Below are 17,154 nucleotides of genomic sequence, written 5' to 3' on the forward strand. Positions count from 1 at the left end.
AAAAAACCTGCACTGTCTATGCCTACACACCATACCAAAAGACCCTGTCCACAACCCCACTGTTGGCGAAACCCCAGTTGGCCCCACACAATGACTCCCACCTTGCCCCCAGCTAATTGGTACAGGGCTGGCACCTAACCAAAAGTTAGTAGGGCCACAGTCTGTTTGATGACACAGTTTAGCCCTGGAAAACAAGGGGCCCAAATCCAATTCCCATATTTTAGAGTATGAATGGAGAAACCTGGTGAGCCAAAGCGGCAAGCAGCAGTCACGTGCAAGGCAGAAATCTGAGGGAGCAGACACAATGTGTAAGCAAAGGCCATCCATAAAGAGACCATATTTGGCCAGAGGGGTGGAGAGGGCATCCAGTTCCCAAGGCTGTTTTGAGCCCACTTTTCCAGTTTCAGGAGTAGGAAAGGCCATCTCAGTCTTAAAAAACAAACTCCTTTCTTGCAGGAGCATAGGGAAGCAGTGACCCCTATGCCTCACATCCTAGAGACTTAAGTAGAACTGGACCTTATCACAGAGTCAACTCCAGAGGTGCCGCAGGGGTGGAAAAGGCATTGAACTAGGATGTTGAAGCTGGTTATTGGTTCAAATTCACCACATGACTCTGAGTCATTTCATCTCTGAGCCTGTCTCCTCACTTATTAAATTGGGATAAAATGTACGTTATCTTGTGAGGATCCAATTAGTAACAGGGAAATGTTGTTTGCAGGCTGTAATGTCACCATCATCAGCTGCTGCAGAACCTTCACTCAGCTTGTTCAAGGCAGCAGAGGCAGGTTGAGGAGCCATCCCAGAAGAGAGACAGGTGCTTTAGAAGCAGCCAGAGTTGGAGAGCTCTAGGAAAACTCCACTGTCTAAAAGGGACCAGCCAACTTTGAATGCACAACTGAAAGAGGGAGCTTGATTCTGAAAAGGACACTGGGCAGCCTACCAAGGCTATTGCTGTTACAGCTGTCACCTCTAAGTTACAAACGCTGATTGTTTCTCCAGGGCAAGGTGAGTATCAGACCCCAAATCGTGGACCACCTGACCAGGGAATCCTAAACCAGAGAAATTCTGACTCTCAAAACTATGACTCAAAAGACGATTAAACCCAGCCTCCTGGTTATTCCCCTTTAAAAAAACAGACAGACAAGAAAACCCTAACTCAAAGACAAACATGGACTGGATCTGAGGCTTGGCTCATACTCCCTTGCCTGGCGCTCTGCAATAAATCCTTACTCCCTGCAACCTCCCACTGTCAGTCTGCTTTTTTTTTGCGAGCCACAGGCACACAAACACTTTGCTCCGTTATAATAGAAATATCAACTATCAATCAACCATCAACTCAGAGATAACCACTGTCAATACATTTGTTCCAAGCGTGTGGTTATTTTTACCTCCAACAAAACAGGAACTGCAAAGGACAAACGATTTCAAGAGGAAAGCGCTGACGGAACTCGGTAACTACCTAGATACAAGCTGAAGCTATAATAAGAAGGCGGATGAGCCAGGTTAGGACCTGAAGGAAGCCGGCTGTGTTCACTCTAAGAGAGCGTGGAATCACGTCTCTATGGTTGTTCCTGTGCCGGAACACAAGGATACACTCTCTCCTTCTGCGGAACTCTATGGTCAGAGGACGCCTCTGTGACCCCGGAAGCGATCCTGGGGAGCGGGAACGGCAAGATGGCGGTGCGAGCGGTGTTTGGGGCCCTGGGCCGGCGTTTCTGGCAGGTAAGGAGCGCGCTACGCGGATTAGGCGGCCTAACAGGGACAGTTACCATTACGTCTGATTGCCACTTGTCATTCTTCCCATTTTCTGCGATATTTATTTCGCACCTTGACCCGCTGTTTGGAAGAAGGTGGCGAGAAAAGGGCTGATTTTATCTCGAATTCTCTCAGGATAAAACAGAAGTTAATGAGTCAGGGCAGAGACAGGAACGAGAAGAGTAGACTATCAGAAGTGGAAAGGATATTGGACAGCGAATGTTGCAGACCCCGCTTTTCACGTTTGCGAAATAGGCTCAGAGAAGTCAGGAAGCTACACCTCGCGAAAATTTGGTAGCTTGAGAGTTCAGACGCTTCTTACGGAATCAGTTTGGGATACCTTCCTGATACCCAGGTTTCTGAGACTCAGATGACAGTCGCTTAAGTCAGAGGAGTGGGTTAACTATCCTCTGCTGGGTTTTTTGGAGAAAAGGCAAAAAATTCAAGCAGCGGTTCGTTCTTGGCTTCAGTACCCCTCTGCTCCCTTCGCTGTTAACTGAACTGTCATAACATTGTTAATCGGCTACACCCCATACAGTAGAAGTTTTTTTTAAAAAAATAGTTAAGGACTCCAAAGAGCTTTGGGTTTTGTGTTTTTTAAGCTATCGATTTTTTAGCTTATTAGAAAATACAACGAGAATCTTAAAAATCCTTAATTAAAAATAATACAAATAAACTCATTACATGTTAACATAATTAGCGATTTTATGGGAAGCAGCTAGATTTTCCAAAACAAATTGAGAGAGAGGAGTGGTATGTTTTATGTTTTTGCACACCTCTTTAATGTCTGGCTTAATAGAAAACAGCTTCTCTAGCTGCTTCTGCAGTCTCTTACTATGTCAGAGGTCATACAGTCTCTGGAAAACTTTACTGTACTTTGATGAGAGACTAGAGTGGGAAAGCTGAAAATAGCATGTTACTGTTATTATAAAAAAATAAGTTTAGCCTCAGGAGCCACCTCTGAAAGTGTCTCAGAAGTCCCTCAGAGGTCTTTAGACCACACTTTGAGAACCACTGTCGTTAAGTCAGGTAGCGTTAGAGGTTGAAATTTTGAATTATTTTTAAGACACATTTACCCAGAGCAGAGGCTCCACTCCCTCAAAAAAAGAAAGGAAAGAAAAGGTAAGAACTTCTTAAGGTTCATTTGTGGATGTAAGAGCACTTTAGACTTGAGATTTTAAAAGCAGGGGAAGATCCTTAGGAAGTGTCATATTCCTTAGAACTGTGGTCCTTCAGCACAACTGCATTGTGGGCTCAGATCAGATCAGATCAGATCAGTCGCTCAGTCGTATCCGACTTTTTGTGACCCCATGAATCGCAGCACGCCAGGCCTCCCTGTCCATCACCAACTCCAGGAATTCACTCAAACTCAAGTCCATCGAGTCAGTAATGCCATCCACCCATCTCATCCTCTGTCGTCCCCTTCTCCTCCTGCCCCCAATCCCTCCCAGCATCAGAGTCTTTTCCAATGAGTCAACTCTTCGCATGAGGTGGCCAAAGTATTGGAGTTTCAGCTTTAGTATCATTCCTTCCAAAGAAATCCCAGGGCTGATCTCCTTCAGAATGGACTGGTTGGATCTCCTTGCAGTCCAAGGGACTCTCAAGAGTCTTCTCCAACACCACAGTTGAAAAGCATCAATTCTTTGGTGCTCAGCCTTCTTCACAGTCCAACTCTCACATCCATACATGATCACAGGAAAAACCATAGCCTTGACTAGACGAACCTTTGTTGGCAAAATAATGTCTCTGCTTTTGAATATGCTATCTAGGTTGGTCATAACTTTCCTTCCAAGGAGTAAGCGTCTTTTAATTTCATGGCTGCAATCACCATCTGCAGTGATTTTGGAGCCCAGAAAAATAAAGTCTGACACTGTTTCCACTGTTTCCCCATCTATTTCCCATGAAGTGGTGGGACCAGATGCCATGATCTTCGTTTTCTGAATGTTGAGCTTTAAGCCAACTTTTTCACTCTCCACTTTCACTTTCATCAAGAGGTTTTTGAGTTCCTCTTCACTTTCTGCCCGTAAGGGTGGTGTTATCTGCATATTTGAGGTTATTGATATTTCTCCCGGCAATCTTGATTCCAGCTTGTGTTTCTTCCAGTCCAGCGTTTCTCATGATGTACTCTGCATATAAGTAAAATAAACAGGGTGACAATATACAGCCTTGACGTACTCCTTTTCCTATTTGGAACCAGTCTGTTGTTCCATGTCCAGTTCTAACTGTTGCTTCCTGACCTGCATACAAATTTCTCAAGAGGCAGGTCAGGTGGTCTGGTATTCCCATCTCTTTCAGAATTTTCCACAGTTTATTGTGATCCACACAGTCAAAGGCTTTGGCATAGTCAATAAAGCAGAAATAGATGTTTTTCTGGAACTCTCTTGCTTTTTCCATGATCCAGCGGATGTTGGCAATTTGATCTCTGGTTCCTCTGCCTTTTCTAAAACCAGCTTGAACATCAGGAAGTTCACGGTTCACGTATTGCTGAAGCCTGGCTTGGAGAATTTTGAGCATTACTTTACTAGCGTGTGAGATGAGTGCAATTGTGCGGTAGTTTGAGCATTCTTTGGCATGACCTTTCTTTGGGATCGAAATGAAAACTGACCTTTTCCAGTCCTGTGGCCACTGCTGAGTTTTCCAAATTTGCTGGCATATTGAGTGCAGCACTTTCACAGCATCATCTTTCAGGATTTGGAATAGCTCAACTGGAATTCCATCACCTCCACTAGCTTTGTTCGTAGTGATGCTTTCTAAGGCCCACTTGACTTCACATTCCAGGATGTCTGGCTCTAGGTCAGTGATCACACCATCGTGATTATCTGGGTCGTGAAGATCTTTTTTGTACAGTTCTTCTGTGTATTCTTGCCACCTCTTCTTAATATCTTCTGCTTCTGTTAGGTCCATACCATTTCTGTCTTTTATCAAGCCCATCTTTGCATGAAATGTTCCTTTGGTATCTCGGATTTTCTTGAAGAGATCCCTAGTCTTTCCCACTCTGTTGTTTTCCTCTATTTCTTTGCATTGATCGCTGAAGAAGGCTTTATCTCTTCTTGCTATTCTTTGGAACTCTGCATTCAGATGCTTATATCTTTCCTTTTCTCCTTTGCTTTTCGCTTCTCTTCTTTTCACAGCTATTTGTAAGGCCTCCTCAGACAGCCATTTTGTTTTTTTGCATTTCTTTTCTATGGGAATGGTCTTGATGCCTGTCTCCTGTACAATGTCACGAACCTCATTCCATAGTTCATCAGGCACTCTATCTATCAGATCTAGGCCCTTAAATCTATTTCTCACTTCCACTGTGTAATCATAAGGGATTTGATTTAGGTCATACCTGAATGGTCTAGTGGTTTTCCCTACTTTCTTCAATTTAAGTCTGAATTTGGCAATAAGGAGTTCATGGTCTGAGCCACAGTCAGCTCCTGGTCTTGTTTTTGCTGACTGTATAGAGCTTCTCCATCTTTGGCTGCAAAGAATATAATCAATCTGATTTCTGTGTTGACCATCTGGTGATGTCCATGTATAGAGTCTTCTCTTGTGTTGTTGGAAGAGGGTGTTTGTTATGACCAGTGCATTTTCTTGGCAAAACTCTATTAGTCTTTGCCCTGCTTCATTCCGTATTTCAAGGCCAAATTTGCCTATTACTCCAGGTGTTTCTTGAGTTCTACTTTTGCATTCCAGTCCCCTGAATGAAAAGGACATCTTTTTTGGGTGTTAGTTCTAAAAGGTCTTGTAGGTCTTCATAGAACCGTACAAATTCAGCTTCTTCAGCATTACTGGTTGGGGCATAGACTTGGATTACTGTGATATTGAATGGTTTGCCTTGGAAATGAACAGAGATCATTCTGTCGTTTTTGAGATTGCATCCAAGTACTGCATTTCAGACTCTCTTGTTGACCACGATGGCCACTCCATTTCTTCTGAGGGATTCCTGCCCGCAGTAGTAGATATAATGGTCATCTGAGTTAAATTCACCCATTCCAGTCCATTTTAGTTCGGTGATTCCTAGAATGTCGACATTCACTCTTGCCATCTCTTGTTTGACCACTTCCAATTTGCCTTGATTCATGGACCTGACGTTCCAGGTTCCTATGCAATATTGCTCTTTACAGCATCGGCCCTTGCTTCTATCACCAGTCACATCCACAGCTGGGTATTGTTTTTGCTTTGGCCCCATCCCTTCATTCTTTCTAGAGTTATTTCTCCACTAATCTCCAGTAGCATATTGGGCACCTACTGACCTGGGGAGTTTCTCTTTCAGTATCCTATCATTTTGCCTTTTCATACTGTTCATGGGGTTCTCAAGGCAAGAATACTGAAGTGGTTTGCTGTTCCTTCTCGGCTCATTGGCCCACAAACACGGGAGGCAGTCTTCTCTGTGAGTGTGTGTGGAGAAAGGCCTGTACCTCTTATCACCTGGTGGTGTTGTGCTTGATTTCCTTTCTTTTTTGTTTTTCCCCCTTGATTCAAGGGAGACTATGAAAGTTTTGATTTGCCTCCTTGTTCAGTAAAGAGAGGGAAAAGGATAATAAGCTATGAGTAGGCATTCTTAACAACTTAGGTGACCCTCCATTGTTTTAATTTTGTTTGTACTAAACTGGTATTCTCAACTTTGAAGTGTTTTTAAGCTTCTAGTTTCTCAGGTTGCACTTTTAAATCTCAGGAAAGCTTAAGGAAAAAAAAAAAGGAGTGGCCGATTTTGTGTTACATACAGTAAGATAGATTTCCTACAACTGCAAGTTTTGTTCCACCAGGGGGAGCTGATAATACAGGATTTGGGAATACTGGATTGATGCAGTATGAGGCACAGGAGTGATAGAAGATGGGTGTAAATTCCAATGTGTGTTTCAGTTTTCTTATAAGCTAGTTGTTATAGCTAGTTACTTATAAGCTAGTTTTCCCAGCCAAAGCAAGAAATAAATATGCTGGAAAAGGCTGAAAGCTTCAAGAGTACTTTAGAATTCTTATTCCAGCCCAGTAAATTATAAAGGCACTTTTTCTTAATGCTCAAAAATATTTAAGTATAATGTGTATTATATTGAAATACATTTAGTCTGTAAAAAATAATGGTCAAATGAAGTCACATGTTTTTTTCCTTAATATCCACATATTTAATTCATAGCTATTCATGTGAGAATTGCTTGTTTTAAAAAAATTCTTGCTCCTGAGTTTAAAAGATAGTCTGTGGTATTTTGAGAGTCCTTTTTGATTATCAGCTCTACCATTGTCTTCTTTTTTTTCCTGATGAAGCCTAATTTGACAGTTCAGTTACCCTAATTGTTTGTTTTGTTTGTTTAGTTCCTATGTTGTGTCTCTTTTGTCACCTCATGAATTGTAGCCCGCCAGACTCCTCTGTCCATGGGATTGTCCAGGCAAGAATATTTGAGTGGGTTGATATTTCCTTTTCCAGGGGATTTTCCCTACCCAAGGATCTCCTGCATTGGCAGGTGGACTCTTTGCCATTACGCTATTTGGGAAGCCCCAGTTATCCCAATATCTTCATCTAAAATAAAGAGAAAACCTGTTGTTTGAAGCATCCTCTTGGGTTTTAATGGAAACAATGACTGGTTTGGAAATTGACTTCAATTCTAATACACATCTCCTCTTTTTTTAAGGGTTCAAAGAATTTTTCTGTAAGCAGTTCTAGGAGCAATATAGCCAAAAACGATGGCTTTCTTCTGTAAGTATATAATTGGATTTGCTAAATTGATAAGAAAATAGACTCTTAGGCTGTTTTACTTAGATTTCTCTTTGTTTCCACACATAGCAGCACCAGTATGAAGTGGGTACAGTTTTCAAACCTACACGTTGATGTCCCCAAGGATTTGACCAAGCCTACGGTATGCACTCCCTATTTCTTGGCATAAGAAGCTACATTAGTGATAAATTTTCCTCCTTATTCATTTGAGGCTGTTTCCCAAACACTTTACAAATAAAAAAAATGTGTTCTAAAATACTGGCAGGCGCACAGTGAGCTGAGGAAAGTATTCTCTGATGTCCCTGAGTGCTCAGGGTCGCGTTCAGGCTGTCAGGGTGAGAGCTAATTGAATAAATTATTTACCCCAGATAACTGGGATTGAGCAGTCTTTTGCTTTTAGCTCAATACAGTGTGCAGAGTTGTCATAATCCATGATGTTGAATACTTGGTATTATAGTATAGAAGCGTCTTTGTGTGTGTGTGTGTGTGGCCTTCAAGTCTTTATTTTCATTTTAAGACAGTAAGTCTGGGCCTGGACAATGCTTTATTGTTCACAGTGAGCATTATCACAAGCAAAATCCAGGAGCAGCCGTGTAACCTTGTTTCCTTTCATTGAAAGTCATGGTTCCATCAACCCAGTTTTTGGGTTATTTGTAGTTTTTATAAAATCCTTACAAGTTCCAAACCAAATGCTTGCAGTCCCACCCCTAAAAAATAATCCCCTTTAACAGTTTGGTATGAATCCTTCTAGACCTCTATATATAATCATCTATGCACACCACACACACCAAAATGGAATTGTGATATATCTAATAGACTGCTGGTTCAGTGTTTTCACTTAATAGCATATATAAATGCTGAGTCTCCAGATGCCTACATGAGCCAGACCTGTAAGGAAAGGTGACGGGGTGGCCACAGTGGCAGGCTGTGCCCTTTTTAAGCAAGACAGCTGCTACTTGCTGTAGCCACTTGTGTTATGTGGAAAATCAGACCTAGGGATGTCATATTGTCTACGTTTTCCACATGAAATGAAATTCTAATATTTATGTGAAATCTTTTGATTTTTAGTATTTGTAACGGATTCAAAATATCTTTAAAACCCTATAGAGACTAGTCATTACACATCTTAGGGCCATATTCCCCCTCTGTTGTCCCTTCACTTATGGATAGTATGTGAATATTTTTTGTTCTTCCAACAACCATATTTGGGGGTACTTGCGAGTGAGTATCTAGTTTCCTGGTGAGTAAGTAGATCTACTTTCAGGGGCAAAGTGATTTAACTCTGAAATATCGGATTAGCAATATAAATTATTGGTTTGATGGATGCATGAAGCGAGGGTAATTCACCTCTTGGAAGAAAGTCAGAAATGTCAAACCCATTATTTTAAGATCTGTAAGTATTAGGGTAGAAGAGGTAGAAGTTAAATGTACAGTCATTTTGATTAGAAATGAGTCATTTTTCTATTAGGGCAGGCTAAATAAACATGGATAGACCTAATAAAAAGAAGATGAGTAGCAATAGCTCGCTTTTGTTTAATGATGTTTATAATTTATAAGCACTTAAATCTGTGCTTTCTTACTTGTTCCCAGCAGAAATGCCATGAACTATAGCACAGGTATTGTCCTATTTATATATAAGAAAACTAAAGTGCAATGAGGTTAGTATATGACTTGCCTGTTGTGATTGAGCTTGAAATGGGAGAGTTTAATTCTCAGTCCAGTTCTTCTGACCAGGCTAGTTTTATTAACAAACTCCTAAGTCCTTTCCTGTTGTGTATTTGAGGTTCAGTAACTTAAGCTAAAGGGTTCCATTGGTGATTTTGTAGGTTGCTTGAAAATCCTTTTGATTCAAACTGTATTATAACTGATTCTTAAGGGTCATTCTGGAATCTGAATGTAGTCGTATCTAGATATTTAAAGATGCGTTTTTCTCCCCACTTAAGTAAACTGTGAAGTTGTTCAGTTGAGGATAGTATTTTAAATTTTCCAGTATAAATATTAGAGGAACCATGACTGAAGCTTTTCTTCTTGGTTTTAAAATTGCAGATAACCATTTCTGATGAACCGGACACATTATATAAGCGCCTGTCAGTTTTAGTAAAAGGCCATGATAAGGCTGTATTGGACAGTTACGAATATTTTGCAGTGCTTGCTGCTAAAGAACTTGGTATCTCTGTTAAAGTGTAAGTATGAAATTTCTTAATCTGACCTGTTAGCAGCTATAACACAGTCAGGAAAATGGTGCCAGTCCCAGCTAGGTCTGAGCTCTTAAAATAGGACAGAAACTCATGATGGAGAGAGTTGAGGTTTGTTATTCTAAGCAGAATCATTCCTTCCTGTCTACCAGAATTTTAAAATACTAGAATGAGTGAACAAGGAAAATGAAGGAATCCTTTCTCTAGAAATGGCATGGACATAGGAGTCCCAAGAAGCCTGTGTGTCTGGAATCTCCATGGGGCAGGGAGGTGGATTAGGTGAACACACAGTTTTTCAGACCTGTTGGATTTGATGATCTTTGCTATTATATCCATTGTTTTAAAACTGCCTTAAGAAACATCGCTCAACCCAATACTTGGATGCATGAGCAGAGTGAGCTTCATATGGCCTTGACGTCTCTGCAGGGTCAAGTGTAACTATACCTCCTTTGTCTTGTCATCTGCTCTCTGATGCTGAACGAGGCCCATTTGGAGCTTTGCCAGTCTTGCCTTCTAACAAAACTGAAGGAACACGCGCATTTCCTCTAACAGACTATAGTTTGTGCTTACCAATGTGTCTGTAATGCACACAGCAGATACCACAGCTGCGTCCAACACACGCTGCCGCTCCCCCAGCTCATACATTTGGTCTATGCAGGTCCTCAACGGTGTGAAAGCCAGAGTCGTGTGTGTGTGCACGAGCACTTGCATGCCAAGGCTTGTTTTTTGGGTCTGTGGCAAATGTTCCTGTTGCTGTCTGTGGGTTTATTTTGGCCTAAGTTTTACTGCAGCAGTCGTTAGAGATGACAGTCTTAACAAATGGAAGTCTGTAAATGATAGTTAATGCCTATAATTGAGCATGAGCCTGACCTACAAGATTGTGGAATCATGCTTTGATGTCAGTGACTCAGGTTTTAACATCACTTAAGTGTGTTGCTTTGCCCATTAATTTTCCAGACATGAACCTCCAAGGAAAATAGAACGATTTACTCTTCTCAAATCAGTGCATATTTTCAAGAAGCACAGAGTTCAGTATGAAATGAGAACACTTTATAGATGTTTAGAGGTGAGTTTATTTCAGATATTCAGGCTTTTTTTTTAATGCCCCAAATTTCACATGAGCACATTATAACTTTCCCTTAACTTGGCCTGTGGGCTTCCTTTCAGTCAGTCCATGTCCAATAGTTGTAGAGAAGATGAGTGGTTTTTGTGTGTTTATGGAAGGAACGTGATAGAAAAATATTGAAGTAAAGCCATCCTTCAGAGTGTGTTTGCTTAGTCGCTCAGTTGTACCTAACTCTTTGTGACCCCATGGACTGTAGCCCGCCAGGCTCCTCTGTCCATGGGTTTCTCGAGGCAAGAATACTGGAGTGGGTTGCCATGCCCTCCACCAGGGGATCTTCCCAACTGAGGGATTGAACCTAGGTCTCCTGCATTGCAGGTGGATTCTTTATTGTCTGAGCCACCAAGGAAACCCTTTTCGAAGTAGTTCAGAATTTAACTCAGGAGTGCACATTATGTTGACTAGTATTTTTAATAAGAAACTACAGGCAGTTTCTTTGTTTTTTGTTTTAATTATCTGGCTGTGACAGGTCTTAGTTGCAGCATGCAGGATCTTTCATTGTGGTGCACGGGCTTCTCTCTAGTTACAGCGGTCTTAGTTGCCCTGTCGCATATGGGACCTTAGTGCCAAGGATTGAACCCACATCCCCTGTGTTGGAAGGCAGATTCTTAACCACTGGACAGCCAGTGAAGTCCCTATGTTGACTGAAGTCCCTGTGTTGACTGATTTTTATACACTAAGCTAGCGTTGGAATAATTTTGCTTATATTTCAGAAACTCTAGCCAAGTTTTCACACAGCTCTAATAATTCTTTTCTCATCCTCACTGAATTCTCCACATCCATGATAGCCAACATTAAGGTTTTTCATTCATTGATGATCATTCATTTGTGCAGCCACCCGGGGCAGCACAGCCCTGTGGTTGAGAAGAGCATGGGATCTGGGGTCCGCCAGCCAGGTCCAAGCACTAGCATTTGCTGGCTGTGCGGCCTGTGCCTTACTCAAGTCCTTCATCTCTAAATTGGAAATAATAATGGGACTCATCTCTCAAGGTTAATGTGAGGATTAAATGAGATGTTTATCTAAAGCACTTAGACTATTTTGTCACGATAAATGATTGGTAAATGTTATTAAAACAAGTGTTTGTGCATCTTTTATATGAGAAGCTCTGTACTAGGCATTGTATTAAGACACTGCCCTACCCTTAAATGAAAAAGAAAAATCCACAATTTTATTCACCTCACCATAGAGCATACAGAAAATCTTACACTGTCTTATAATTTAGTTTTCTGTTTGCTTTTGAGTTGTTTTGTGACATTCTTGTGCTGTTTCGATACCATGTTTGCCATCTGGGTTTCATGGAGCCCTGACATTAAGGCGTTTGGAAGTAATGTTGCCCCAGTTCAACCAGAGGATCTACACTTTTTTCCTATAAATTGGGATTCTGAAGATTTCACTGATGAAGAAATGACTGCTGATTTTGCTCCCCCCCCCAATCTTAAAATTTCTACTTCAACAGCATAGCATGTTTGAAATTTTAGTTAGAACATCTCACTGGAAGTACAGCAGATGTCTACTTGGAATATATTCAGCGAAACTTACCTGAGGGAGTTGCCATGGAAGTTACAAAGGTATGGCTTGAATTTCTGTCTCAGTTGCGGGGAGATCTGTATTGTTGTGTGGATACGTTGCCGCCTGATTGCAGCCACCCCGGTGGAGGGGAGGACCTGGAGGGAGACTTGTCCCAGTGGTTGGGCTCTCTGCCTGCCCCCCGCGCCCCCAGAGCAGTGGGGGCAGCTCAGCAGACTGCAGCCCACATCCTCCCAGAGCAACTTGTGACGCCTCCATTCCTCTCAGCAGTTGTCTCAACACAGGTTCCACATTGATTGGTGGTCGCTGGAGATCACCGAGGAGCAGCAGATTATGTATGTGAGAGTTTATCTGCCATTGAGTTTCCTTCTCTTTGTTTCAAAGTCCTGCAACAAGTTGAGGGGGTAAAAGAAAAAGGTCAGAGGCCTTGAGGGAAGAGAATGAATACTTTCAGTTTGTGGCTGAAGAGTTCAGTTAAGTCCATTATACTATAATTTTGTTTTTCTCTCTAGACAAGATTAGAACAGTTGCCAGAACACATCAAGAAGCCAGTCTGGGAAACAACACCAGAGGAAAAAGGAGACAGCAAGTCATAAAGTCCCACAGTGACCACTTGTGCCGGGGTGTGGAGTGAACGTGTCAAGCGGAGGGACCCTCCCGTGAGGACTACTTCAGGTCTACCCGACTGCGCTCCTGAGGCTTCACGGCCTGATCAGTGGAACTCGGGGGTCAGAACTTTACGATCCACTGGACTGTTGTGCAAGAACCGCTTTATCTGTTCTTTTGTAAGCCTCATGTATTTCAGTTCTGATTTTAACAAATATGAGCAAACCATTTGGACCACTCTGTGCCAAAACAGTCAAATTGACATTTTGTTATTCCACTATTGTTTAGTTATTAGTTTATACTGATTGTGATTTCTGTTTTTTCATTCATCTAAAAATGAGTATTCCACATACTCCTCACACACATTTTTTTCTTTTGAGGGACCTAAAAGGAACCTTTGGTTAATTAAACATTGAGCAGTTCGAGTTTTTGATACTTACCTTAGTGTAGGCTGGCATATGATAGTTTGGGATGATGACCTCCAAGTTTTGCCTCATGTGAGCATTACTTTCTTAAAAATGGATGTACTTTGCAGCAGATCAAGCATGTTTGTGGCTTATGCTGAACCCCTCTGGTGCTGCCTAGAAGGGTCACTGTAATGGAATTTGAGCTCTCGAGAAATCACTGATTATTGGTTCATTCATCCCGTAATTTGTTTATTCAGTAAGCTTTTCTTTTGTTAGCTCTGCACCCAGTACTGTAGTAAATACCAAAAATTGAATAGCAATAATGGCTTTCAAAAATTGTGCAAGGCACAAATGAAAACTTTTCCTTATTAAGTTCCGTGCTGATAAGACCTCTTTCTTTTGCTGACTAGCACTCTTTTTGTTTGGAGATGTCTACTTTTCCATGAAATTAGATAGTGGTAAAGAGCTCTGACAGAGGCAGGATGACAGTGGGCCGAGACTGCTGGTGTGTCAGCCCCAAGGGACTGGCTCGTTTCCTTTTTACAGAAGAATCGGGTGCTTGTCTTGTGGTTTCCTTCTCATCTTTGGGGTAGTTATGACTTCTCAGTTTTCCCCCCTTAAACTGGAATCCCTGTTCTCTTTTCCTGACCTGCTATCAGGTATGCGTGTTCTGAATGCACACTGCTTAGGTATCAGGCTTACATTACCGTCATTAACTTAGAAAGAATTACAGCCTTGTCCACCAGGACCTCATTCTGTTTTCACCTCAGTTGTGGACTCTCATTCACAAATGAATAAAGCGTGATTACCCCAGGTATAAGCCTCAGGATTGAGAACTGATCAATAAAACAGAACCAATATCATAGTAAATATACATAACAAAGCAGCCATTGTGGCTCATTTTCACTATAAAAAGATTCTTTAAAAATAAATACAGACCCACATCTAACCCTTTTGGTGCTTTTATTACAGACGGTGTCAGTCACGTGATCATAGTAGGGTGCCTTGTGCACTCTCGCATCTGGTGGCTTTCCTTTAAAGGTATACTTCCATTTCCAACTGTTTTCAGACTAAAGTAGCCTGTAAACCAGATGACTTAGCTCTTCACATTACATATTAAAGTCTCATTTTAAGATAAATAAACTACACACACAACTAAAATGAGTGGTGTTTCCTTGACATAAGTAATTGGCATATTTGAAGCCTACTTGATATAAACTAGGTAACTTCTTTATTCTCAGACTGAGAAAGTTTTGTTTGTTCTTTTGAATTGGGTCTCCTGAGTAAAATGCGCATTCTTAAAATTAGAATTAATGCCCAAGTCTCACTGTCTGTTCGTGGTGGTGATGAGAGGTAGTGAGAAGCATAGACCTGCTCTCAGGATGGACCAGAAGGCAGGTATGAACTAAGGTGGTCTTTTATTGAAGTGAAGGCCTGAATTCATTGTTGCTTTCTCTGAAGTATAGTTTCTTTTTATAGTATATAAGATGGTGTTAAGGTCTGTCTTAAACTATTGGTAGACTCAAACTTGTTCAGCACCTGGTAGTTTTGATTTCAAGGAGAATTACTTCATATGTCCTTTGGCCACTTAGATATGCCGCAGTAAACACGTGAAGCAGTGGTTTTAATGTGGTCTGTTTTCTTCACATTTCTGTTGGTCAGCTACCATTCCTCCTTCCTTAAACTGTATTATTAAATGAGCTTTACTACAACATTTATGAATAGCCAAGTAAAGAAAATATGGACTCTGGAGCCTAAAAGGCCTGAGGCAGATAAGAGTTGATAACCCACTAACTGGTATAAAGTTAGGCAAGATGTTTAACCCTGTCAGAGCCTCAATTTACTCAGTAAAACGTAGGAAATCTACTTAGGAAGGTTGGAGCATTTAATCAGATAACTTACAAAGCCCCTCACAGAGTACCACAGTACCAGGCAGATAATAAGACATTCAGTAAGTATCAGGTGTGTAAATGAGAAATCCTGCCTGCCATATCAGTGAACAAAGAATGTCACAGCCATTAAGCCATCACATGACAGCCACCCCGACTGTGCACCCTGAGAAGACGCAGGATGAGAAGCACAGGATACTGGCTCCAGATAGCAAAGGATTTCAGTGAACCCAGACTCTTGCATCTTCCCATACCTAGAAAAACGCTAAATTCGTTAACTCTAAATACCTGGTTTTTCTTTTACAGTAATGTTTTGATGTTCTGAATACCTAGTCTTTGTTGCAAAAACGCCTATACATCCTGGCCCTCCCCCCTCACCTTTTCGAAGCAGCCTCTCGGAGTTATCTGAGATGCTGTGTCCTGAGCCCAAGTCCTCAGTTTTGTTCAGCAAATAAAACATAATTCTCACTTGTAGATTGGGCGTTTTGCTCAGTTGACAGTTATTACAGGCGGCAGAACAAACAGTACTCCAGATGCTCGTGTGCTGTACAGTTTAAAAACCAGCAGGAACGGCCTTCAGAATATCTCCAAGCTAAGCATACTACCTTACAATGGTTGCAAAGTTTAATTTCGATGAGAAAACATGTAGCATGCTCATTATAATAACCCCCATGCGTTCTACCAAGCATTTATAGATACTATCTTTTTTACAGATCCTATCTTATTTAATCTTTGTAACAACTCAATAGTTACTCTTATGATCCCCGTTTTATGGAAGAGAAAATCAAGTTTGACTTGCCCACTCAATTGCCCTTTCAGTTTACAGATAAAACAGACGAAAAAGGTGAAACTGATGAGTTCCAATTACTAACGACAGAGACAGCCGCCTCAGAACCTAATTTTGAAAGGCTAGGATGGGACTTCCCTGGTGGTCCAGTGGTTGAGAATCCATCTGCCAATGCAGGAGACATGAGTTCGCTCCCTGGTCCAGGAAGACTCCACATGCCACAGAACGATTAAGCCCCACACACCCCGACTACTGGGCGCACATGCCCCAGAGCTCATGCTCCAGGGCAGTGAGAGTCCCGCGCGCAGCGACAAGACTCAGTGCAGCCAGAAATCCTTTTTTAAAAAGATGTTTAAAAAAGAAAGTCTGGAAATATGTACTGGAATGCCCGCATATTAAAGGCAGACTATTCAAACCTAAAATCCAGATTATGTCCCCTTGTACATTAGCAAAGTATACTACTCATTTCCCCTAAGGATTAGAAATAAAAGAGATGGGGGGGAATAAGGAATAAAAGATGTAAATGGACATGAATAAAGGCCAGAAGCATAACCCACAGCTGGATCCCTGTGGTCTCAAGGCTGACATTGGTCCTGACTGTCTACCGTAGCCACAGGAGAGTTTAAGCTCCAGTCAGGGAGCCTGCTGGGTCACAGGAAGCCTGGTGCAGTGACAGCTGTGGGGCTGCAGGCCAGGCCTGTGTCGGGCTCTGCACACTCTGGTTTGTTGCTCACATGCATTTCCATACCCCTGCAGCCAGGCTTAGGGCTGAATGCCTGGGATCCCCAGAGTTCTCTTTGCAAATCCCTGCTCAATTCCTAACCCTGCCCTCCTTAAAGCCTTACTATTGTTATTCACTTTGAGCTATCATTGTCTGCGGAGTCCTAATCCTCTTTAAAACGATATATTTATATCCCAACAGCTCAGCGGTGTTTAAGGGCAGGTCATGGGCAACTGACCCACATGAAAAGCCCATTGAATTTTAGATTCCTCAGCCAGAGGCTAAATCAAGTTCTATTTCATTCATAGGGTCTCTGGAGCACAGGTATCATCCTTTAATTACTCTCAACGTTGCCTAAACATAGACAAAAGTGAAGAGGCGGATAGGGGTGACACCACCTTCACACAGCCACAGTGACGGCATGTGTTGTTTTCAGGTGTTCTGAGAT

The 17,154-nt window shown here is 41.8% G+C and overlaps 1 protein-coding gene across 3 annotated transcripts; it reads left to right on the top strand.

The window, feature by feature from the left end:
• The first annotated feature begins 1,629 nt into the window (after nt 1-1,629).
• MRPS10 (mitochondrial ribosomal protein S10) lies at nt 1,630-15,672 on the top strand. Of its 3 annotated transcripts, none has more exons than XM_005900137.3 (7): nt 1,630-1,722; nt 7,368-7,432; nt 7,520-7,592; nt 9,497-9,633; nt 10,603-10,711; nt 12,248-12,337; nt 12,809-15,672. In XM_005900137.3, exons 1-7 carry the CDS (start codon nt 1,675-1,677, stop codon nt 12,890-12,892), a joined length of 606 nt encoding a protein of 201 aa, XP_005900199.1. In that variant the 5' UTR covers nt 1,630-1,674; the 3' UTR covers nt 12,893-15,672. The 3 variants fall into 3 exon arrangements, with proteins under 3 accessions (XP_005900199.1, XP_070216812.1, XP_014335023.1); XM_014479537.2 differs by having other exon boundaries at nt 1,635-1,722; nt 7,523-7,592; XM_070360711.1 differs by lacking the exon at nt 12,809-15,672 and having other exon boundaries at nt 12,226-12,337.
• The last annotated feature ends 1,482 nt before the right edge of the window (nt 15,673-17,154 follow it).

The sequence above is a fragment of the Bos mutus genome, chromosome 23, assembly GCF_027580195.1.
Source record: "Bos mutus isolate GX-2022 chromosome 23, NWIPB_WYAK_1.1, whole genome shotgun sequence".
Lineage (NCBI taxonomy): Eukaryota > Metazoa > Chordata > Mammalia > Artiodactyla > Bovidae > Bos > Bos mutus.

What these genes read in the sequence shown, in the direction of transcription:
- MRPS10 (XM_005900137.3), top strand. Translation starts at nt 1,675, where the DNA reads ATGGCGGTGCGAGCGGTGTTTGGGGCCCTGGGCCGGCGTTTCTGGCAG. An exon ending in AAAAACGATGGCTTTCTTCT is followed by an intron (nt 7,433 to 7,519) that starts GTAAGTATATAA and finishes TTCCACACATAG; the next exon opens with CAGCACCAGTATGAAGTGGG. An exon ending in TTGCCATGGAAGTTACAAAG is followed by an intron (nt 12,338 to 12,808) that starts GTATGGCTTGAA and finishes TTTTCTCTCTAG; the next exon opens with ACAAGATTAGAACAGTTGCC.